This window comes from Paramisgurnus dabryanus, chromosome 1 (assembly GCF_030506205.2).
Source record: "Paramisgurnus dabryanus chromosome 1, PD_genome_1.1, whole genome shotgun sequence".
NCBI lineage: Eukaryota > Metazoa > Chordata > Actinopteri > Cypriniformes > Cobitidae > Paramisgurnus > Paramisgurnus dabryanus.
Genome location: NC_133337.1, coordinates 65,711,273 through 65,735,254, shown reverse-complemented (window position 1 = coordinate 65,735,254; position 23,982 = coordinate 65,711,273). Strand labels below are relative to the sequence as shown.

The window sequence follows — 23,982 nt, the reverse complement described above, 5'->3', positions numbered from 1 at the left end:
ACTTCTAGTCGAAGCAAGCTTTATTGTCAATCTAGGTGAATATAAAATAAATAAGTAAATAAACAAAAATATGAAAATGTAACATTTTAAAAGCTAAATTTAAACTGAAAAGTACTATGACATGAATTGCAATTAACATAAAAATAAAGTAAGATAATAACAACTGAAACATTTACATTAAATCTTTCTAATTACCCTATTGTTTAAAATCGTGTTGCTGGTTTTGAACTAAGTCAAAACTGATTTTTAATAGAGCATACTGTTATTTGAAAAGGAATATCTGATTATTTATTTATTAAGATGAAGATTAATGAGAGAGGTTTTTTTAAACAATTCGTTATGTTCGCGCAAATGCTGTATGGACATAGATAAAAATGAGCTCAACAAGTTTGTTGTAATGCTTATTATGCTTGTGTAAATTCTTGTCAAAACCGATGTTTTTGAACTATTCTGTGTATAAAGTGTGCGCACTTGCGTGTCTCTGCATTGCATTTCGGATCTGTCAGTCAGCGCGAGTTTGTCGATCTTAATATCTTTTTAACATAAATCAGTTCCCGAACTTTATCTCTCTTAATAACTCTTTAAACATCAAACAAGTCCTGCATTTTATTTTCAAATTCCTGCATGTTTTTAAACCGAAAACCAAGATGTCAGACATGCGGATGTATGAGTAGTATGAGGTTATATGTCTCAGAAAACTTACAAATAACGATCATTTTAGAGGTTTAATTACTATATTTGAATCGCTAGACGAGGGATTAATGTAGGCTTCTTATTTTTTTCTGAAAACATCCCACTCACTTAGAAATAAAGGGGCTGTGTCCGAAACTGCATACTGTATAGTAGGTACTGAATAAGATGAACTACCTTCTTACTTGCCGTTAAAACAGTAGGTCCTGTATAGTATGAATCCTGGTAGTATGAATGAGATTCGGACGTACTACATCCGCCATGTTGATACATCACGTGACATACATCGTCATCACTTCATGTCATTTCAGCGCGAAAACAGCCACATGCCTCTTCTTCTTCGTTGGATAACTCCTCTCCCGTGGCATCATGGGATAGTGAAGTGTCCATCGTATGCACACTGCAAAATCTAACCGGAAGTACCCAGATAGCAGACGGACTCGGCCCGAATGTGGCCTCATGATGGCACTGCTGGCGTGCCGCCGGCAACGGCATGCAACATGTCAGCCAAGTATGGGCCAGGTGTGGCAATGATGGCACTGGATCCATGATGGCAGATAATATTTGGGCCAGTTGTGATTGGGAGGTATGTGGCCCAGATCAGTGTAGTGATTCTGGCCCAGATCAGTCTAGTGATTGTAAGCCACATTTAAAATACTGATTTATAATAAATAATTAAATTGAAGGATTTTCAGGCTATCTTAATCTTAATGTTAATTTAACCTTTATTAAGTAAAATGTTAGTTTTGTATTAAAAGAAACTAATATATTTGGACAATAATGTTTGTCTACATTTCAATCACATAAACTTGCCTTCAGATGGGTCAAGATTATTTTGTTCAAATGACCCTGAACTTCCAAAAGTTTTTCTTTCTGAATTTAAAAGTTTCTATAACGTTGCTTTGAGAAGCACCATGGATCGTTTCTATTTAAACTTGCTTTTGCGCGATTTTCATTGTAGCAGGAGTTTATTCCTGCTGAAGATTTCTGACTTCAATGACTAAACTATCATTGTGTACAATCAGATGTTAGATACTGCAGAAATAAACGTTACTGTGCTGAAGATTTCTGACTTCAATGACTAAGTAAAACTATCATTGTGTACAATCAAATGTTAGATACTGCAGAAATAAACAAAATGTATTGTTAACCTTCGCGTTACGTTAAGGATGCGCAGTTTATTTATGAAGTGCAACAAGAACCTACACGCGGATGACATCAAAGTACTGCGAGAGCGACTCGAAAGATCATGGACAGCATTCTGATTTCAAATCACTCTCGCGGTATTTTAACGTCATCTTTTTCTAGTTCCTGCAACTCAGCATTACGTCGAACACCTTGTCAAAAATGATTGAGATGGCCAATCAAATCAAAAAAGGCGAGTGCCACTGGCCAATCACATAACAGAAGACGAGCTTTCCTGTTAACGGAAGCCGAGCGGCGGCCAATCAAATTAACCAATAGGCGGGGTTACCGTCGGAGTAGCAGTTACACCGTGTCAATCAATCATAACGGACACAGAGATTTCAAAGGCAGCAGGATGAAAGATAGTAAGTACCTGAACTTAAATATTTAAACTCAATCATAAAAATGTTTTTGTTTAAATGTCTTACAAACGTATAAAGGGATGCAAACGTTTACGTGATTCGTGTATAACGTAATGTGTGACAATTAACGTTATATTGATATTAAATTAGCTGTTTTCTATCAGGTTAAGAATAACTGTGATCATATTATAATAAAGTGATCGAATTTGGTTATCTGGTCTTCCTGATGTTAGAACATTTATATAAAAAACATATTTAAAAAACGTATTTCTGTAACGTTTAATTTTCTTTTTTGATGAAAGTGTGTCTGTGTTCATCAAGACATGAAGACTATGGAGTGGGACAAGAGAAGGATGATGGGGTGTATATTCAAATAGACACATTAAGGTAAATTAAATATTGAGGCTCATGTTTGCATCTTTGTGTTTATATATCAAAAGATTGCTCTATATGCCTAAATAGTCACATTGTGATTTCAGTGAAAGCTGATAAATACAGAGGGCTGGACAGTGGTTTCATTCATTAGGTGAGTAAGAACTGACCATAGCCTAACATTACTTTAGTTACCCGAATTGCATTGTTGAATACAAAGGAAATTGGTAAAAATACAAATATTTTGAATATATAGAATACTGTGAAATTATTTTCTGTTAATCATCTGCTGTGTTTGCTTCAGGTAAAGAGGTGGGACAAGGATGCTGACAGGACAGGAGGAGGTGACATTCAGGTTAGTGACAGTACATCAGGGGCACCATTTAATTTAATGTTAATTTAATTGCTTCCAAAATCAATACTTGACAAATCTTTAGAATTATATCTGCAAAGCTGAATTTGTCATAGGTGGATAAAGTATGACAGCAATTGTGAAGACCTTAGACGTGCAGTATATGGTTCTTCTCTCTTTCATTTATATTGATTTGACTTAATTTTCTTGGTAAATAATAATGGGGATATTCCTAATATAATATATTTTAAATACATGCTTAGAACATATCTCATTTGCTTTGTATCTAAATGAAAAGTACGTCTTTAAGGTCTAAGCTATGTTTCATTTTATTTAGACATTCAGCGCAGACATTTTCATCCAAAGCAACTTGAGGAAGAAAACAGAAGCAGTTCATCCTAAAAGGTTCATCTTCTAATTATTTATCTAACTGTTTGTTTTAAAGTATATCATTATGCTTTTAATTACTTTATTATATGGCGTTTGCTTCATAACAATTATTGATTTGCATCTGTTTTCTTTTATATAACAGTGGGCTGCTGTAATGTTTACATCTATGGAAAGAGGAGCTGAGAAGAAAAGAGACACTGGAAAGCATTACTTCTTGTTGAGGACAATCCTGAATAGGAACACTTTCTCATACACATAGATTATTATTAGTGTTTGATTGTTTGTTTCATTTTTATGAATTGTATTGTTTTAATTTTTCGTTTTATTTGAAATTACCTAAGTTAGATTCATGCTAATACTTTAACTGGACCTTGTATCTTTGCTGGCTGGCTGGCTGTAGAGTTGGTTTCACATACACATGAAGTTTCTAATTAACTAACTTTTAAGTTCAGTTTGGTTTAAACTTGTATTTACCCATGGTAATTCATTTAAATTTCTATTCATGCTTATATATTAATTTCAATGAACTTCTGTATTTGTGTATAGCTGGCAATTTGGGCAAGCTACGTTTAACACACAAATGTAACTGTCACAAAGGTTTTTTTTATTATCAGTTTGTTCTAAACATTTGTTTGTTTACTAAGGATGAAATTGCTTTGTAATTTAAGTTGTTGGTAGATTCATGCCAATAATGTATTTGAACAAACTAGTATTTTTGTTTATTGCTGGCAGTTTATACTAGAAGAGTTTTAACACATACAATGTTGTAGTGTTATTGACTTGTGTGCTATTGATTAATAAAAAGGCAAACAATTTGAAAGTAATTTTTCGTGTGATTTATTTATTAATATAATTTGGGCAAGATTAGGCTGAGTTATGGCTCAGTTTTGGAAGTTCTGGTTAAATGCTGGTTTTAATATGGTTGACCTATGGCTGAGAACTGGTACCGATGTTATAACCTGTTCTGGCCCAGGTTTGGGCCAATTATGGGCTATTATCTGTCAGAGACATGGGCCAGTTGTGGCCCATGTGTGGCCTTTGTCCGTAATTCAGAACTGGGCCACTGTAGGGCCGTCATTCTTTGTTGTATGTGGGCCGAGGAAAAACTGGTTGTGTGGGCCGGAGCTGGGCCGGAACAAAATTGCTATCTGGGTAGTAGGTCATCCGGGTACTTTTCGCATACTGTTTTTCAAATACTATGTATTCGGACATACTACTTGCCTCGCCTACTCCTTTTCGCGTACTATATAGTATGAAGTAGGCGGTTTCGGATGCAGCATGGGTCTCATGGAACTGTACTGATAGGCACAATTAACCTTTAAAAGTGATGTAGCTTACAGTTTTGTCAACGTGCTTTCAAGTTGTTATTTTAATGCTACAATACAATGATGCATAGCACATAGGCACAAGCTGTATGAGGCTTTAAAAATTAGATGTTTGCTTTCAATGCGTATTAGTAACAAGAATCAAGTTATTTGTCTTTTTGATTAAAATTTTGTATTATTATTTTTAATAAATATTTACAGTTATTTAAGTTATAATTATAATACAAAGCAAAAATGCATTTAAAATGCCATTTTCATTTAAAATGACAAACTTCCGGTTTAAGACCAGCCCACTTCCGGTTCCATCCGAATACAAATACATATAAATAATTTTGAGACTGTTACAGATACAAATCTAGATACAAGTACTGACTCCGCTGCACACCCCTATTATGTATATTATATTGCATTTCTGTCAAGAGATCCTTCTTAAAGTTACACAATGCACCTGTAAGTGATAAAACGTCCTAGTCCTGCGATCTCCCAGCGAATCAGCTTGCAAATCAGCTTGACTCAAACTGATTGGCTTTTTAGGTAATCCATAGCAAACGACTTGCATGCTTGTTCCACGTCTATATTTAAAACATCTTGTTAGCGTGCTACAAGCAGTATCAGAGCTCTAACAATCACCCGCCTCCACCCCCAGCTCCACCTGCCTAGATCTGTTTAAAGGATATTGTGCCTAGCATTGCAAAAGCATCAAGTGCATGCTTGCTGCAGAATGTGTGTATTAGAAGTAGCCAGTCTGCATACTTGCTCTGAAACAACAGCATTGCCAGATCTTTTTCAGAAAAGATGATTAACATTGATTAACATTGTCATGACCATTAACTTGCTTAAATCTATCCCTAAGGTTGGCACTGAAATGATATTTGTATTGGTGCAAACTACAGCAGAAATGTGAAATTGTGTTTGTGTGTGCTACTGTCAGGCTAAAGCGGCCCTGATCAACACTATGGCAGCAGTGCGGCAAGAGGGTGAAATGCTGAAGGAGCAACTGGAGGAGGAGCAAGAGAGTAAACAGGAACTACAACGCCTTGTCTCCAAACTCAACAGCGATGTCACACACTGGAGGAGCCGCCATGAGGCTGATGCCATTCAACACAGCGACGAACTAGAAGAAGCCAAGTATGCAACACAATGACACTTGTTATCACAACACATTTACTTCTTTTGAAGTTTTTGTAAGATAATTATCTTGCAGGAAGAAGCTTTCTGTTCGACTGCAGGAGGCTGAGGAGGCATTGGAGATCACTCAGGCAAAATGCTCCAGTCTGGAGAAAACCAAACAGAGACTGCAGGGTGAAGTGGAAGAACTGTGTGTGGATCTGGAGAAGGTATGAGCCTGTCACAGATGCATACAAGGCTTTCAGTCAGATCTTATAAAGGAATCAGGTTGTGAATTATAAGGGATTGGAGGGTCTGAAGAGATAATCTCCATAATTGCAAACATTCTGTTGCTATTATCGGGTGATACTGTACTGTATGCCGACAAAGTATGACAAGTAGCTGCTGTTTTCTAACATTTTACTTTATCACTTTTTAAACTTTCACATGTCGCAAAATAATTAATTAAATTAATTTAATGGTTTTCAATCGGGATGCACCAATACAATATTATTGTGCTGATAACAGTATTCAATTACACAGAATTACATCCACCGATAAAAATAGAGTTGCTTTTTACTTGTTGTTTCAAATTACTCTGTTGTTAAATCCTAGAAATGCAGAGCATACAAACTGCAATTCTGTTGTCATTATCTAGGTTTCAATCCAAACGTGAAGCAAATCTTATTAAAGTGCACCTATTTCATTGCTAAAAACAACGTTATTTTGTGTATTTGGTATAATACAGTGTGTTCGCATGGTTTATAGTTGAAAAAACACATTATTTTTCACATACCACAAATTTTTGTAGCAGCAGATTTCCATCTCTTCCTGAAACACAGATTTTTTACAAAACTCATTCATTTTAAAAGTGCTGTGTCCCTAATTTGCCAGCTAATCTGTACGTTGTGATTGGTCTGAATACCACAAATGTGACGCTCCTTACCATGTTTGAAAGATTCGCTCACAATGCAATGATAACAGTAGTTAACAAGGAGGAATTATGATAATGTCTGTCTTTTCTACATCACCAATCCCAGGAAGTAAACTGTTGCCTACAATCCGTGTGTGTGTTTGTAGTCCAAGAAAAGAGATTTTTTTTCGCTGGAAAAATAACTCGCATCATTGTTTACTTTTGTACCTTTTTCATATTGTTAACATGTACTAATACACACTTACACACCAAAGGAAATGTAAATTTGTGAATCAGACCATAGTTGCTCTTTAAAGAGGTGCTCTTTTGTAAAAACAGAAAAGAAAATGAATGTGGATTCGAGCGGATAATGGTGGTTTTGGTAGCCAAGTAAACAGCAGTAAAGAAAACAAAAGCAATAACCTGAACCGTTGAGAACAGAAGCCAGAGTCGTAATGATAGGTCTGTGGCCAAGGATCCTGTGCATTTCGTCAGTAAACTTGGATTTTGTGTTTTCCCTTAAAAACACTTCCATAGCTGTTTTTCACCCATGTACAGTTGCTTCCTAAAACATTCCAGGTCTTGTTAAATCCACACTGTAAAAAATCTTTTAAATTTAAAAGTTGAATGCAGTCAAGTCAGGTTAACTTACTTTTATTAATCTTGACAAGAGAAGAGTTGCTACAACTTCTAAAATGAAGTTCAACTATATTTTATAAGTTATAACAACTTATGTGTAAAATGTTAATGACTTGAGTTGATTCAACAAAAAAATTAAGGCAGCAAAGAATTTTTTACAGTGAATTAGCTGAAGCAGCCAATTGATCACTTGGGTTTAATGTTTGCTACTGTATGTCAGAATTTATTCTGCATATGCATTTCCATCTCCAGTTATTTGCATGAACTTTTACGCACAAAATAAAAACCACCTCAAGCGGGTGAATAACGGGATTTTTATCTGAAATGTGTCATTTACATCACTCATTTCTGATGCAGTACTTCAATATGTAAATAAAAGCAGGGGGATAAAAAATAGCTTTTGTCACCCAAATTAAAATAATCTCACAGGATGAGTTCTAATTGCCAGGATATTCTGCCTTGATCATCTGCTACTTTTAAACAATTGGCCGATAGTGGAGGAAAATGTGTCGATACCGATTTAGAACAAAATATCAGTGCACAGATGAATACAATGCAAACTAATCTAATTTATTTACAAAAGTATATGGATCAAGAATAATTTTGGATGTTGCCTTGGTACTGATGTTGGTAATGGTACTGCCAAAAGTAGCATTTTGCCTTTTATAAAATGCATTAGCTAATACCTACTGTGCCATTAGCTAATGCCTACTGTGCCATATATTTGCCAAAACTGGCCTAAATATGTTTTATCATAAGTGGGCCACACATGCTACATTATATTTGGGCCATTTTAGGGTCAATTCCAGACAACACATTGCCATAAGGACCGCATCTTGACCTAAAGAGGCACACATGTTCCTTGAGGCCATTTTTGCTATTTTATATGTGGGCCACTTTAGGCTCACATCTGTTTCATCTAAGCCACAAGGTGGCCAGCAGTGCCGTATCATTGCCTTAAGTGGCCCACATCAATATGCCATCTGGGCACCTTAGGTAATACCTTTGCTAGATATTGTGTTCCTGTAGCTCAGGTGCTAGAGCATTGCATTAGCTGTTTAAAAGATCATGGGTTTGATCCCAGGGTACACACATATTAATAGAATAGATGGTCTTTATAGTCACTATTTAAAAACAAAAATCAATTACTGACAGTGTTAAAGATACACCCATTTTGGACTACCATTAAGTAGAGCGACTCCATCTTCCTCTGTAGGCAAATAATGTGGCAGCAGTGCTGGATAAAAAGCAAAGGATGCTGGACAAGCAGCTGAGTGACTGGAGGCAGAAGTGCGATGAGCTGGTTGCTGAAGTGGAGAACTGTCAGAAGGAAAGCAGACAGCACTCGACAGAGCTTTTTAAGCTTAAAACGGTCCACGAGGAGGCTGTGGAACAGGGCGAGGCTCTGCGCAGAGAAAACAAGACCTTACAGGGTAACACTGGCACTTGGAGTATCATTTACACAGCATATACACCAACTGACCCTCGTGTGGCTGTCATTGTGTCATAATTATAGAATATGTGTTTATTTGAAGCTATTTGAGAAGGTGCAATGTGTGATAGCCCATGAAATGACAACGAAACTTATTTATGCATAAATCACAGTACAGCTGAGCCAGCGTTATGTGGGACTGAGGATCTTAATCCTTCATTATGGGCTCTGCTTGTATGGATGTGGTTTTAATACTGCACCATAATTAGCTGAGGTGGGAAGTCCAACAGAAACAAGCTGACTCAATAATGGGCCGCAAAGAGGGTTGGCATGCTGAATGTTTTACTACAGATGTTACAACAATAAAAGTACAAAAGGATTACATTTACAGTAGTTCTGCCTGTTAGGTGAAGTTTATTTTATTAAATTGTGTGCTGTTGTGTTTTAGAGGAGATTACTGATCTAACTGACCAGCTCTCAGATGGGGGAAAGAGCGTCCATGAGCTTCAAAAGATGAAAAAGAAAATCGAGATGGAGAAGGAGGAGCTGCAGGCATCACTGGAGGAGTCTGAAGCAGCGTTAGAGGTGAATGATGAAAATTTAAATCTGTTTGCTGTTACACATTTCTAACAGCAGTAAATGTGGCTCTGTTAATCGCAGAGAGCTTCAGGTTCACTATTAATTCTCTTGAAGTACAATTAATAAAATCATGCCATGCATTCAATGAAAAATTGTTCCCCTCCTTTGTCATCTTTGAGATCCAAATCAATAAAAATAGACCAGGTGTTGGGCTGTCTGTTGAAAAAATAATTTGTGGGTAACATCTCATAATGAATCAGCTGTGACCCCTGTGTCCTCCTGGCTGTGGGCTGATGGATGGAGATGGATGACAGATGACCTCACTGAAGAAGGAGATGATGGTGCTGTTGATGATGATTGATGTTGAATCTACTTGGTCAGTACTCAGACAGCCCACAGCCAGTTTAAGGATTCTTAATGTCATCTTCAGATAGCTTTTTGGCAAGAATGAAACATATCTGTAACCTGGTAGTTTGAGATTTTACCCTAGGAGCTTTCCTTTTTATTCATGAGTTTCTCTGTGTTTATGCCCTACAGGCTGAGGAGACAAAGGTTTTGCGTCTTCAGCTTGAGGTGTCTCAAGCTAAAGCAGACATGGAGCGCAGACTACAGGAGAAAGAAGAGGAATTTGAAGCTGCCAGGTCATTGCTATTAAATATTTTCAAGATCACATAACACACACACTCTCATGATAATCTTGGGTACCTATAGAGTAGTATTTCATCCTTCATATGTGTAAAGAGTGTTGTCAGATTTATAAATGACCAAACATCCTACCAGTTTTTTCGGAAAAAGGCCGAACTCTTGTAAGGATAAGGTGGGAGGAGATAAACAGAGTACAGCACAGCTATATGATCATGTTGTTTACATTATATGCACTTATGAGCCGATTGCAAAAAAAACACTTTGATTTTGATTTACTTACCACCTGTGGTTCTGACTCCTGAATGGGGTATATTAACGTTGGGTCCGCTCCATCACTCAGTTGTAAACGACTGGCAAATCCGGCGCCGAACTGGGCCTTGTTTGTGAAGCAATCATTTTCAAAATGCAGGGAACAAACATAAACCCATTCGCAATAACCTTGCTGTCTGGGGGGGGCATCCACTGTTGTCTTAAGTCAGGGTTACTTGAAAAGCTGAATAAGGTTTTCTTCTCCTTACTTCCAAAACACACTTCTTTTGTTGTGCCAGTGTTTATTCTTAATATGAATATTACAAAGTTGTCGCATGCAGTGATGCATGTAACTTTTACTCGAAGGAACAATGTTAATGATGAGAGCTCTCACTCTGATTGAACGTGCTTACGGTCTTATGCCGATTATGCTTAATAAACTGCTAACATATGGGGTCATGTAAACCCATAGGTCGTTTTTTTGCTCATTACCCCTTAACCGGCTTTCTTGCAGTTTTGGTCATGTGCACATGTTTCCGTTTGTGACGTTAATCTTTTGAAGCCTGTAGGGCTTTAAAGTCTCTGCTGGACTAAAGCAGTTGGCAGAAATACTGTAAAAATAGAAGCTCCTGTTACATTTACAGGTAATGCAGACACGAGAAGAGATATGACAGTATACCCTAAGACTTAAGATTTGCCGTCAGCTTTTTTAGCGACTATTATGTACTATTATTCGAGAAACCTGACAGATCTCCGAGGTGTATATGCATATCTGTATATATGCATGTTTAAGATATATATATATATATATGATACGTAACAATTAAACATTTTCAAAAGAAACTTTCCAAAACTTGTAGGAAAATGGAGAAGAGGAATGATGCTTTTACTATGTTAAAGGGATAGTTCACCCAAACATGAAAATTCCGTCATGATTTACTCACCCTTATGTTGTTACAAACCTGTATATATTTCTTTGTTCTGATGAACACAAAAGAAGATATTTTGAGAAATGTTTGTAACCAAAATGTTGTTGGCCCCATTTACTTCCATAGTATTCTCTTTTCCTACTATAGAAGTGAATGGGGTCCACGAATGGCTTGGTTACAAACATTTCTCAAAATATCTTCCTTTGTGTTCATCAGAACAAAGACATTTATACAGGCTTGTAACAACATGAGAGTAAGTAAATGTTTCATTTTTTGGTGAACTATCCCTTTATTAAGTCAGAATGCATGAAATACCTTTATGCATAATAACTGTTTACCTTTAATGACAAATTTCAGCCTTACCATTATTGTAATAATTGCAAATAACTCTAAATTGCACAATTATCATATATAAAAAGTGTACATTTGGTCTGAATTTTGGTCAAGTATGACTAGACTAACACTTACAGCTACTAAAAGGAAATAAAAAGTTGTTTTATTATATGATTAATATCTATGTCACAAACAGTATGGCACCAAGTACTATAATCCTGGCTTATCAATTGTATAATGCCAGTATCACATAGTATAATGCTTCTATTTTCCCTAAAACATGGTCAGCCAGAAAAGCCTAATAGAATATGGGAGTTTTTTTAGTAATTTATTTTTCAATTTTGTCCTTTATTTCCTGTCTTTTAACTATCATGGGATAATGCCAGATGGTAAGTGACTATCTTGCATCTTCTAATATCTGCAGCATTTCTCACTTGTCTTGTGAAATCCAGTATAAAGTCTCATGGACCTATTATGAGTTTAAGAGCATCAAAGTTTGATTTCACTCATTGATTATAATCTTTGACATGACCTAACTCGGTCAATATTAAAGGGGACATTTCATGAATATCTGACTTTTTTCATGTTTAAGTGCTATAATTGGGTCACCAGTGCTTCTATCAACTTAGAAAATGTGTAAAAGATCAACCCAGTAACTTAAACCATTCTCCGCAAGCATATGAAAAATAGGTAATTAAAATCTGTCTCCCCTTGTGATGTCAGAAGGGGATAATACCGCTCTTTAATCTGCACTATCCAACCACGGCACTGCCATTTTAGTACAAAGATCAGCTCATTTGCATTTAAAGCACACCTCCAAAACGGCACATTTTTTGCTCACTCCTACAAAGTGGCAATTTTAACATCCTATAATAAATTATCTATTTCAGTTAAAACGTCACATACATACTCAGGGGACACCAAAGATTTATTTAACATTGTTAAAAGGTTTAGTGAAATGTCCCCTTTAAAGATATCAAGGTTATATTTTTACAGAAAGTTCTGTTCATTACTGTAGAATGATTTTATTTATGTAGAAAACAATAAATCACAAAAGAAAAGACTTAGGCTGGGTTTTTACATGCTGGCTTATGTTTTCTTTGCAAATTATATTTAAAATCTTTTAGCTCCTGTACTGTAACCATTTTCTTATGTATTTTGTTGCTTTTAGAAAAAGTCACCAAAGGGCGCTAGAGTCCTTGCAGGCCAGTCTAGATGTGGAGGTGAAGGGCCGCACGGAGGCAGCCCGTGTTAAGAAAAAGATGGAGAGTGATTTAAATGAGCTGGAGGTTCAGGTGGAGCAGCTGAACAAGAATAACGGCGAGCTAACAAAGACTGTGAAAAAGATGCAACAACAAATTAAGGTTCACCTATCGCTTTTTCTTCTTGTAACAAAGACACATTAAAATAAAGTGTTACCAAATCCCTTACAAACATATTACTGTATATATGGATATTTAAAGGGCTGTCATGAGGGCGTAGCTTTGGGCGACATTTTTGAGATCCAATAAGGTCGTCGATGCACACAGTTAAATAGTGGACTCCCATACAACTTTACAAACAACAGCAGAGGAAGGTGCCGACAGACTCCATTTACATTTAGGCATTTAGCAGACCCTTTCATCCAAAGCGACCTAGGAAACAAAGCGTTTTGTCATAGGGAGATAATAAATCAAGAAGTGCTTTTACCAAGTTACAATTTTTCACTATTCCGAAACAATACCTGTATAGAGAGTTAGTATTTTTTTACTTTAACTAAGCTTTTTCTTCGTCTCCCGCAGGACCTCCAGCTACAGCTGGAGGAGGAGGGGCGTGTACAGGAGGACCTGAGAGAGGAGCAGACTCTTCTGGAGCGCCGCTGCACCCTGCTGGTTACTGAGGGGGAAGAGAGTCGAGCATCACTGGAGGCAGCGGAGAGGAGCCGCAAGGCCCTGGAGACCGAGCTTCAGGAGACTTCTGAGAAATACAATGAGCTTGACAACCAGGTACACAACATGACCTTACTCAGTCAATATTAAAGATGTAGAAAACAGTAAAGCACAAACAAAGAGCTCAATTTGATCCCTTTTCTCTGCTGTGTAGTTGCAGTCTGTAGCAAGTGCAAAGAGAAAACTGGAAGTGGATATACAGCAGCTTACACAGGAACATGAGGAGCTGCAAAGTGAAGTGAGGGCAGTCAATGACAAAGCCAAGAAAGCTGCCTGTGAGGTACTTGACATCCCCATATTCACACAGGATAAATGAATGAAAGTCTCTCAAAAAGGAACAGAATTGTTTCACTGCACTGTTTAAAAAACATCGGGAAGTGAGGTTTACTTACTATACCTCAAAGGTACATATTGGTACCAAAAACGTACTCTCATTGTTTCAGTATGTTATTATAGAGACAATGAGAAAATGAAAGGTTTTAGTGACTGCGAAATATGTTTCCCCTTCAGACTGCACGTGTGGCCGAGGAGCTGCGGGTGGAGCAGGAACACACCATGCACCTGGACCGGGTGAAAAAGGGTCTGGAAGTTCAGATAAAGGACATGACCACCAGACTGGATGAAGCTGAGCAGCTGGCCATGAAAGGAGGCAAAAAATTCATTCAGAAGCTGGAGGGCAGGGTAAACAAACCCCTGAATCTGTAATCCCAAATTTCTTGCACTGAATGATTTGACATCTTTCGCTTTGTGCCGTATGCAGGTGAAAGAGTTGGAGCTGGACTTGGAAACCGAGCAGAAACGGCACGCCGAGACGGTGAAGACTATGCGGAAAAATGAGCGACGCCTGAAGGAGCTCCTCTTCCAGTCAGAGGAGGACCAAAAGAACCAGCAGAGGATGCAGGAACTGGTGGAGAGACTCCAGATTAAAATGAAAGCTTATAAGAGACAAGTGGAGGAGGCGGTAAGACACAATCAAATTAAGACATGCGTGTGGATTATAGTCTTTAGAGTTGGGGGCTTTTAAAAAAAACTTCTCAAACTATTATTTCACAATAATTTGAGGGGTACAAATAAATAGGGTCTGAGTTATGGGTTATTTGGGGTTTCTTTGATTAAAACATCAAACAAAAAATGTTGATCCAGGAAGAATGATGAGGGGTTTGGTTTAGTTAGGGGACCCCTATAATCTTTGACATAATTCGAACACTGCTTGCGACCAGCAATGCTGTTTTTATTTTAAGTAATAAAACAATACCACATGTGACGCTTTGATATACTTTAAATATCTATTCATGGCTGAGTGTGTTGTGCTTTGTATCGTGTCTACAGTATATTCACAACATCTCTAGTGCCCTGTTGCCTAAATAATCACTTGAATTTATTTGCTCATTATAAACAGGAGGAGCAGGCGAATATGAACCTGGCTAAGTACAGAAAGACGGCCCATGAGCTGGATGATGCAGAGGAGCGTGCTGACATAGCAGAGTCGGCTCTTACTAAAATCAGGACGAAACACCGGGGCAGCTTTGGCAAAGGCTACTCTTCAGTGAGTCTGTCTATATAACCTGTATATGTCTAATCCTCATTAGGGATGCACCGATACCACTTTTTTGGAATACGAGTACGAGTACTTGCATTTCAGTACTTGCCGATACCGATACCGAGTACTTAATAAAAAAACATGATTTAAATTTTCAGGTAACAGCTTTAGTCTTATAATTTAACAAAAAAACAAATGACTAGTTTTCCAGTTTGTTGTAAACTCTGCCTCTTTGGACAACACAAGAGGCATTAACCCCTTACACGTCGCTCAAACATAGACATTTCTCAGACCGTGGTATTGATTCCAGGTATCGGGGGACTTTTAACGAGTACGAGTACTTTAGAAAATGTGGTATCGAGGCCGATACCCGATACCAGTATCGGTATCGGTGCATCCCTAATCCTCATTATATGGTAATCTGCTTAAAGTCCCCAAAAAGTGTAAACATTTACTATACAGTAAACATGAATATCACTGGATTACATTTCAAAGCATTAAACCAAGTGGCACCTGCAAGCGAATAATAGTAGACCTATTCTCAGAATAAACTTACGTCTTCTCTGAAGACAGTACATCACATTGACTTAAATTATAGGGCCGCTTACCTTGGTGTTTTCAGCAATATAAAAATAGTCTCTGGTATCCCCAGAATGTGTCTGTAAAGTTACACCAAAATTCACCACAGTTCTTTCATTATACAATGTTGAACATGGCCAGTTGTGGCTGCAAAGAAAACATGTTGTTTTTGTGTGTGTCTTATTAAATGCAAAGAAAGCTTCTGTTCCCCTCCCTGTATGCAAAGTAGGGGGAAGAGCACTTACACACATCAAAACATGTGTCTCTGGCAGAAAGTTGAACATGGTTGAGGCCTAATCAATGTGACATCACATTATCCCAACAGCCGGTTTTGTGTGACTGTTGTGGTTTAAAGGATATTACACAAAGAATAGATGGATTTGTATAATTACAGAATGTTTCTGCACATACATTGGTGACTCATTTTCTGATAGAAACACATTTAAAAGTGCATTTTCTAGGTTAGGGGGGGGGGGGGGCTTTACACATTTGGCACTTTTTTCCAATAATGTGTTCATTTCAAGCTATAGATTTGATCACATGTGTTTCTTCAGAATTTAACCAACAACATTTTTGTGCTGCAATGGTTAAAAGCTACAGGAACAAATTCCACTTTAAACTACACACTCTTAACCCAGCGTTGGGTAAAAAATGGATGAACCCTACCTATTATTGGGTTGTAATTTGACATATGCTGGGTTGTTTCAACCCAAAATGTTGGGTGGTTTTAACCCATTGTTGGGTCAAATATATACAAATTTTGTAGGTGCATTATCACTTAGTTTTTGTTTTAAACCAGACAGCAGACTACTCCGGGCCGGATCCGCGGCAAAGTCCGAAGCTCTGGTGCGGATCCGGCCTGGAGTCGTCTGCATGTTCAAAAAATTTTTGTTAGAAAAGTATGTTTGTGCTATATTTATAAATTATGTTTAATATAATATTATGTTGAAAATAAATGCTGCTTGGTTTGCTGTTTTGTTATCAAATGATATGACATTAGGACATTTTGTTAAATTACTCTTTGGGGCCACTTTGGTAACTCTATATGCAGGGCCAGCGTTAGGGGGGCGTGAGGGGGCACTTTCCCGCCCCCTTAGATCACCATTGATGTTGAATGGAATTTTTAGCTATTTTAAAATCACATTTGCCTATAGTGTATTGTGTTCCTAGAGTAAATAATAAGCTTAAATAGCAATATTTTAGTTAAGGAAGGTCTGTGAGGCAAGGTTGAATTTTGATTGGTCGCTTGACTAAGCATGTTCCCTCACCCTAATAACATTATGTACCAAAGCTATATGTATTGTCTAGCTGGGAGAACTATATGGATGCATGTGATCGCCCCCTCTTGGTATTTCAGATGCCCCCTCATCAGCACTCGGCTATATACTGTCTGTAGGCTGGAAATTTGTCTATATGTCTATTAAAAAACACAATCTAAAAAAATTCTGTGATGTTTAAAAAATATGAATAAACCCTACCATTGGTTTAAATAAATTTAGGAAATTTCCATGGCTGTCTGAATTAGCCCCCTTTACACCTAATTTGTGCACTATTTAGGGAAATATCAATTTTTAGTGGTGTCCGAAATCATAGTGGACATTATTGAGTGCACTCATTTAACCCCACAATGTGCCACAATATTGAGTGTACAACCGATGTACATTCAAAGCTAGCTGCCTGCTACTCGTCCACTAAGGCACGCCCCGAATAAATTCTCATGTCTCGGCAGCTTCTGGTGAGTTCAAGTGTTCGAATTCACTCACTCATTTTCATTCACTCATCAGAGTGAACTATTTTAGTGGATGTAGGGAATAGTGAATGATGGTACAAGGGGATATTTTGGACACAGTCTATATTTGGTTGAAAGAACCCAGCCTTATTTTACACTGAACACTTCATCTTTGATTTAAATAAGCTTTTGTCATCTTTGTCAAACTGTGGAGCTGACATTCAGTGGTTTGTCTTTGAATTACAGGGGTACAGCACTCCCTATCCCGGGCTCATAAGATCACCCAGTTCTGTGGGGTCAGAGGGGCGAGGAGAGAAGATCCCTGATGATGAGGAGACTCTCACCTCTCTTATTCCCACATATCTCAATTCAATCAAGAAACTGATGATTGATTAGAAACCTTAAAAATCGTCCAATATGGAGACACTATGCTATATTCAGATTTCTTGTTTTAATCCTAAACACATAAATCTATGTACTATTTAGTTTTGTCAATGTGTCCATAGTATTTTAATTATTCATCAAGAAATGAGTATCACTTTTTGTATCATTGCATTGATATTCTCAATTATACTTATGTTGTAAGGATCAAATGTTTGATTGATTTTGTAAGAAACCTCTCAAGATATATTTATAGACATCCAAATGTGCATCCAATTACACACAAGAAGCAGGATAAGTTTACATACACTTCAAATTATCATCAAATAAATATTAAATCATGCTTTGCCTATTTCCATAATACACAGGAAAAGTATTAAAGTATTTTAAATGAATATGCATTTATAATTTGTAGTTCATTTGCTCAGTAATGTTACTGTATGTTTGCATTAGTTTTGTATTTATTGAAATACCAACAGATGAACAATATAAACAGTGCAAACAATAGATCCTATTTACTGTAATTGAACATTACATTTAATGTCATTTGTATTACAGAAAGCACATTAAATGGATGTTATTCTTCATTTGCATCGTTACATAATACAGAGTAAGAAATATTTGCACATTGCACATTTAAGCATGAACATATACAGCGCCCTCCATAAGTACTGACATATGTCAGGATGCAAGCTTGTTGTTCTTTGTTGGAAAGGCATGTTTGTGAAAAATAATCAAATGTTAATAAAATTTTGCCTCATAGTCATCTTGTCCTAACAGCAAACAGAGCATTTTTGCCTTTATTGGTATCTATGGAGGGCACTGTACCTCAGAAATAGGGAATTAGTTCAAATACATAAAATGGCTGTTTGGCAAATTATAGTTATTGTATAAAAAGCTTCTAATAAAAAATGAAATCCAGTTAAAATGTCTTGAAGACTATTTAAAAAACGTGTTATTGTTTTGGTACAAAAATAAGCACTGTGCAAAATAATTTTTATTATCTGTACCTCTTTTACCTCCTTTACCTACACAGTTTGTAATGATGGTTTAGAAGTGTTCAGTAAATATTCTTTAGGGGAAACTACTGAAGTTAAATAATTACAATGATTGTTTGAAACTAGCCTACCGTAGATTAATGAACAGAAAATAACATCCTTTTGTTAATAGACCATAATTATGTGATTTAACCCCTGAGTCCATTACAGTGTAGTGTGGGACATTTCTGCTTGAGACAAAAATGGTTCAGTCAGATTTTGGGATTGATACCATGTTTGCTAATAGGTGTGACTCTTAAATGATGTGAAATCCAGGTTAATGATGATTTAAGGAGCATCAAATTTTTGACTTTACTCATACATTTTACATTGATTTCAATCTTTGACCTCTATCACCTCACTCATCAGTCAATATTAAAGATATCAAGGTATTTTCACAGAAAATTCTTTACATTATGTAAATCACAAAAATTACATTAGCTAGGTTTTCATGTTTCATGTCTCTATTACAAGGTAAGACTTTATATTTATTCTGAACTATTTGAGGCAGATGTTAAAGGACTGAAAATTGTATTTTGCTGTTGTGTGAGCATACCATTGACTATGAGCATCTGTAAAGTTATTAACAAATAATCAATACTTGTATAATTCACAGTGGCAGCTCGTAACTTCTTTTCCTAGGAGGCACGAACGTGAAACTCGTCAAAACGTCTTGTATGTGGATCGTCATGTCAAAATATGTGATTTTATTATAAACCCTTTCGATGCATATGTGGCAGACATGTATTTTGACATGACACGCGATGCACATATGTTTCCATGATGTACTGAACACATATTTTGACATTACGAGCCACACACGACACCCCGAACACATATTTTGACATGATGAGTCATGACACCCCAAACACACGAAGCATGGAACACAAATTTTGACATGACAAGCAACATACATGACGCACCGGACACACATTTTGACATGATGAGTCACACACGACGCACTGAACACATATTTTGACATGATGAGTCACACGTGATGCACCAAACACATATTTTGACATGATGAGTCACACGTGACGCACCAAACACATATTTTGACATGATGAGTCACACGTGACGCACCAAACACATATTTTGAAATGATGAGTCACACGTGACGCACCAAACACATATTTTGACATGACAAGCAACACACAGATACACACGACGCACCGAACACATATTTTGACATGATGAGTCACACGTGACGCACCAAACACATATTTTGACATGACAAGCAACACACAGTGACACACGACACACCGAACACATATTTTGACATGAGTCACACACATGACGCACCGAACACATATTTTGACATGACGAGTAACACACATGATGCACTGAACACATATTTTGACATGACAAGCAATCCACATGACTCACCGAATACATATTTTGACATGACGAGCCCCTAACAAATTTTTAGCTTTCTTTCGTCCTCGGAAGAGCAGGTCACTGATAACTCATATAATACCAGTCGGTCTCTGAATACCTTTTTTAATTCAATTTTGTCTCAGTAATAATAAGTTATTGATGTTGGGACTGCATATCATGTACCTGCATAATTTTGCATACTAAAGGGTGAACCTAGGACAAATCCATAAGCCATGTCAAGTTCATTGCTTTCAAACAGCTGTAATATCTGTATGCATTTTACAACAGCAGCATTTATATATTAGTACAAATTTAAATAGCATTATAAACTCACTATGCTTGACAATCAAGATATGAGCAAGATTAAATACTAATGATTTGATTGCAACAGTAGATAACGACTTTATGGATTATTACATAGCATCTGTTCTCCTGAGTCAAAGTTCGGTAGATATTTACACATTCTCTTTATTCTCCTTTTAAAAGTTTCACTTGGTCAAATTTGTGGGAAGATCATGGCATCCACCCTGCAGAGGTTCCTTTGGAAAGCGAAATCTCAGCTCCAGGTTGCAACAATCAATTGACAGAGGGCGCTCTTTCTCTTAGTCCAGCAAGCTGTTTTACAGTTTCTCCTTTAAAAACGCCATGTCTTCCATGGCATTTTAGACCAATGTCCCCTGGATGATTGAAGACCCTGGAGAGGCTGCACTGGTTTAAATCTCCATGTCCACCGGTCTCACCTCTCCCGTCTTGTGTTCCTTCACCCACAGCTCTCGGTCCCTGGCAGGGTCGACATTCTGAAGCAGTTTGTCCACCGGCTCGACAGTCTGGACATGAAAAAGCAGGCTGTCATTGCTCATGATCTGCATTAATCAGGTTTATCTTTATAAACAAGTCTGGATTGGCTTTACTCACGCTTTGCTTAAACATGTCTGTCTCGTGCCGTAACGTCGTATATTGACGCAGGTGTTGTCTGATCATCTCTACACGCTCCACCTCCAACCTCTCAAGCTCCTGACGATTTTAAGAGAAGAGACATTAGCCAAAAATAGGGTTCATACACTCAGGAATAAAGGTAACAGAAGGTACAAAAGTTGTCATTGGGGTGGTACCTTTTCACTTTTGTACCAAAATGACAACTTCTGTCACTTCCAGTGACCACTTCTGAGAGTGTAGTTCATTTTTTAATTTGGAAACTTTTCTGTAATTGTATGGTAACAAGACCAAGTCTTATTATTTATCAAATGTCCAAAATGAAAAAAAAAAAACATTCCCAGCACTATGACTGCAAGATATTAAAGGCAAAACTCAATATGCAATAACTTGTTAAAGGCGGGGTGTATGATCTCTGAAAGTCAATGTTGATATTTAAAATCACCTAAACAAACACACCCCTACCCCAATACAATCTGGACCTTCTGTTGATAGACCCGCCCCACACATATGCAACCCAGCCAACGATGTGGTTAGTAGACACGCCCCTTACTGCTGATTGGCTACAACTGTGTTTTCTTACTCGACCCGACTCCCGTTTCCAAAGTTTTTTTTTTTAAATCATGCACCCCGCCTTTAAATTATGCATTTACATTTATGCATTTGGCTTATACTTTTATCCAAAGCAACATGCAACATTTTATCCATGCAATTTTGGGAAAAAAGATATGGTAATGCCTTAAGTTTTAATCTACAATATAATTAAATGTCAAAAAAGCCATTTATACTTTGCTCTACTTGGCAATAAGTTATCTTAACCTGAAAACATCAAGAAGATTCAAGTAAACAAAGTAGGAGAGGTTGAATTTATTCATTGTAGGGTGGTTGTGTTCACACACTGCCAACACACATTTATGTCCAAACCACACCATGTAAAAGTGGATTTTGCATTATATTGCAAATATAAGATGGTTCCTATTTGTTAAAGTGATTTGCTTAGTGTATCTGAATGTTTAGGTGATGCACTCGGGCTTACCAGACTTGTGGTGACCATCTCTTCAAACCACTTGGACTGGGACTGATTATAGAGATCAACGCATCGCATCAGGTCATCTCCTGCAGTGACAGAATTTGTGTTTGTATGTGGTATAACCAAAACCTACGCATAGAACTTGAAGTGTAAGTAAAAATGATTCTGATTAAATCTGTCACCTTTTATATTTCCCTAAATTAACATTATCAAAATATACCACTAGATGACACCAAACTCAAACTCAACTTTACTTCAGTGGTCACAACTTTTAGCTCAGAGACAGTTCTAGATGTAAATAATAAAGTGCAACTAACCATATCCTCCTGCATGAGATAACAACATAAGTAGACTTATTAACTTTAAATAAGGTGAAAATATTTATATGTTTAGTTTTTGAGGTCAAATGCTATTTGTGCAGTCAAAGTACAAAAATAAATCTGTCAGTTAAGCAGACAGCAACATAGACTTGTTGTATAATGTTTGGGGCCTATGCAATTCATGGCAATATTTCAATACATAGTTTTAGTTTTTTTTATACAGTAAACTATTTTGGTGCTGTACTGGGTCACAGTGTAGTGTCCAATGTAAAATGTGGGTCTTAAAGCAAACCTATTTGAAAAGACTTTTATACAGTAGACTTTAATCATTTAGAGAGATGTCTTAGGAACTTTTATGAACACAGAAATCCTCTTTTTCAGAAATGTCTCATAAAAGACCAGATGTTCTCACTCACAGCATGCATTTAACCTCATCATGTGACTGTGATGTCAACCATCTGGACTGTAATCCTACTGTATGTATCATTCACTGAAATCTCATGTTCTCACATACTAAAACTATCGCTGGCTCAGAGGAAAATGTAACTATTCTTGCATGGTATGATAAGCTATTGTAAACATCATATTATATAGAAACAATCTTTTAACATTTGCCATTTCTACAGTATATTATATGATGTTTACTTAGCTTATCATATCATGCAAGAATTTTCATCAGAATTGATTGTAGAAGATTTACATTTGTGTATCTGGCAGATGCTTTTATCCATTTTTTCATCAGTATGTCTTTAGATTGAACCTACAACGACCTTTAGACTGTTAACCCAATGCTCTACTAGCTGATCTAAAGGAAGAAGATGACCACGCAGCCCCCGTGACATGAGTCAAGACACATGACTTCTGTAGAAAATAACAGCATTGCAAGATCAATGTGGATGATGCCACTGACCTGCCTGTGTGGATTTCCTGCGAGCTTTCTTTATGTCCTCCTCGATCTTGGAGCTCAGTTTCATCTCCAGCTGCTGGGTTTTGAACTCTAGGTCTTTCTGCCGATCTGCGAGCGCTTTGCGCGCCTTTGGGCATGTATGAATAAAAGACATTAGATTAGCATGATGTCTTCAATGTGTTTTATTCAATCTAAAATTCAGTCAAGTAGAAAATGGTGAAGAACATCTGTAGCATGCAGTGATCCAGATGTTTCTGAATACATCTAATATGTTTTATTGTAATAATGTGGATGAATAAGAAGCTTCAAAGGTATATAGGTTTCTAGTTTCTAATAATAAATAAACCATGACAATTTAAATGTTCTCCATAGAAATATAAATCGAATGATTTATTGAGAAATATACTGTACGGTTGTTTGTCAGCATTTATTATTCTATGTTAAGTTTCGTAACGCCAATACAGTTGTTCATGTTAGTTCATTGTGCATTTAAAGGGGACATATCATGAAAATCGTGCTATAATTGGGTCTCTAGTGCTTCTATTAACCTAGAAAATGTGATAAAGATCAACTTAGTAGCTTAGTTTTGGTAAACCATTCTCTGCAAGCATGTATAGGTCATGGAATTTGGCTCCCCTTGTGATGTCAGAAGGGGATCTTATTATAATTATACCGCCCCTTAATCTGCACTATCCATTTAGTGCAGAGAGAGAGAGAGA

At 36.9% G+C, this 23,982-nt stretch overlaps 2 protein-coding genes and 1 long non-coding RNA gene across 6 annotated transcripts in view; 2 read left to right on the top strand and 1 right to left on the bottom strand.

Moving 5' to 3' along the window:
• The window catches only part of LOC135734667 (putative uncharacterized protein MYH16), an 85,816-nt gene extending 67,851 nt beyond the window's left edge, over window positions 1-17,965 (top strand). For both annotated transcript variants that reach the window (XM_065253547.2, XM_065253548.2), the window contains 12 exons: window positions 5,608-5,804; window positions 5,881-6,013; window positions 8,552-8,768; window positions 9,216-9,352; window positions 9,884-9,987; window positions 12,674-12,866; window positions 13,284-13,487; window positions 13,585-13,710; window positions 13,941-14,111; window positions 14,191-14,391; window positions 14,830-14,976; window positions 17,525-17,965. In XM_065253547.2, the coding sequence (XP_065109619.1) occupies window positions 5,608-5,804; window positions 5,881-6,013; window positions 8,552-8,768; window positions 9,216-9,352; window positions 9,884-9,987; window positions 12,674-12,866; window positions 13,284-13,487; window positions 13,585-13,710; window positions 13,941-14,111; window positions 14,191-14,391; window positions 14,830-14,976; window positions 17,525-17,674 (1,980 nt within the window). In that variant the 3' untranslated portion in view covers window positions 17,675-17,965. The remainder of the gene's footprint in view (window positions 1-5,607; window positions 5,805-5,880; window positions 6,014-8,551; window positions 8,769-9,215; window positions 9,353-9,883; window positions 9,988-12,673; window positions 12,867-13,283; window positions 13,488-13,584; window positions 13,711-13,940; window positions 14,112-14,190; window positions 14,392-14,829; window positions 14,977-17,524) is intronic.
• On the top strand, window positions 1,126-4,507 carry LOC135734666 (uncharacterized). Of its 3 annotated transcripts, none has more exons than XR_010527443.2 (6): window positions 1,126-2,240; window positions 2,540-2,624; window positions 2,717-2,763; window positions 2,914-2,964; window positions 3,299-3,366; window positions 3,494-4,507. It is a non-coding gene; the product is annotated as an uncharacterized lncRNA (long non-coding RNA). The 3 variants fall into 3 exon arrangements; XR_010527442.2 differs by having other exon boundaries at window positions 2,700-2,763; XR_010527444.2 differs by having other exon boundaries at window positions 2,226-2,240; window positions 2,559-2,624; window positions 2,700-2,763.
• A 137-nt stretch (window positions 17,966-18,102) lies between the features above and the next one.
• LOC135734669 (growth arrest-specific protein 7-like) overlaps window positions 18,103-23,982 on the bottom strand; it is a 61,829-nt gene continuing 55,949 nt past the window's right edge. The window contains exons 11-14 of the mRNA XM_065253550.2: window positions 23,267-23,390; window positions 22,043-22,122; window positions 20,989-21,087; window positions 18,103-20,900 (exon numbers count right to left, since the gene is read on the bottom strand). Of these exons, the coding sequence (XP_065109622.1) occupies window positions 20,787-20,900; window positions 20,989-21,087; window positions 22,043-22,122; window positions 23,267-23,390 (417 nt within the window). The 3' untranslated portion in view covers window positions 18,103-20,786. The remainder of the gene's footprint in view (window positions 20,901-20,988; window positions 21,088-22,042; window positions 22,123-23,266; window positions 23,391-23,982) is intronic.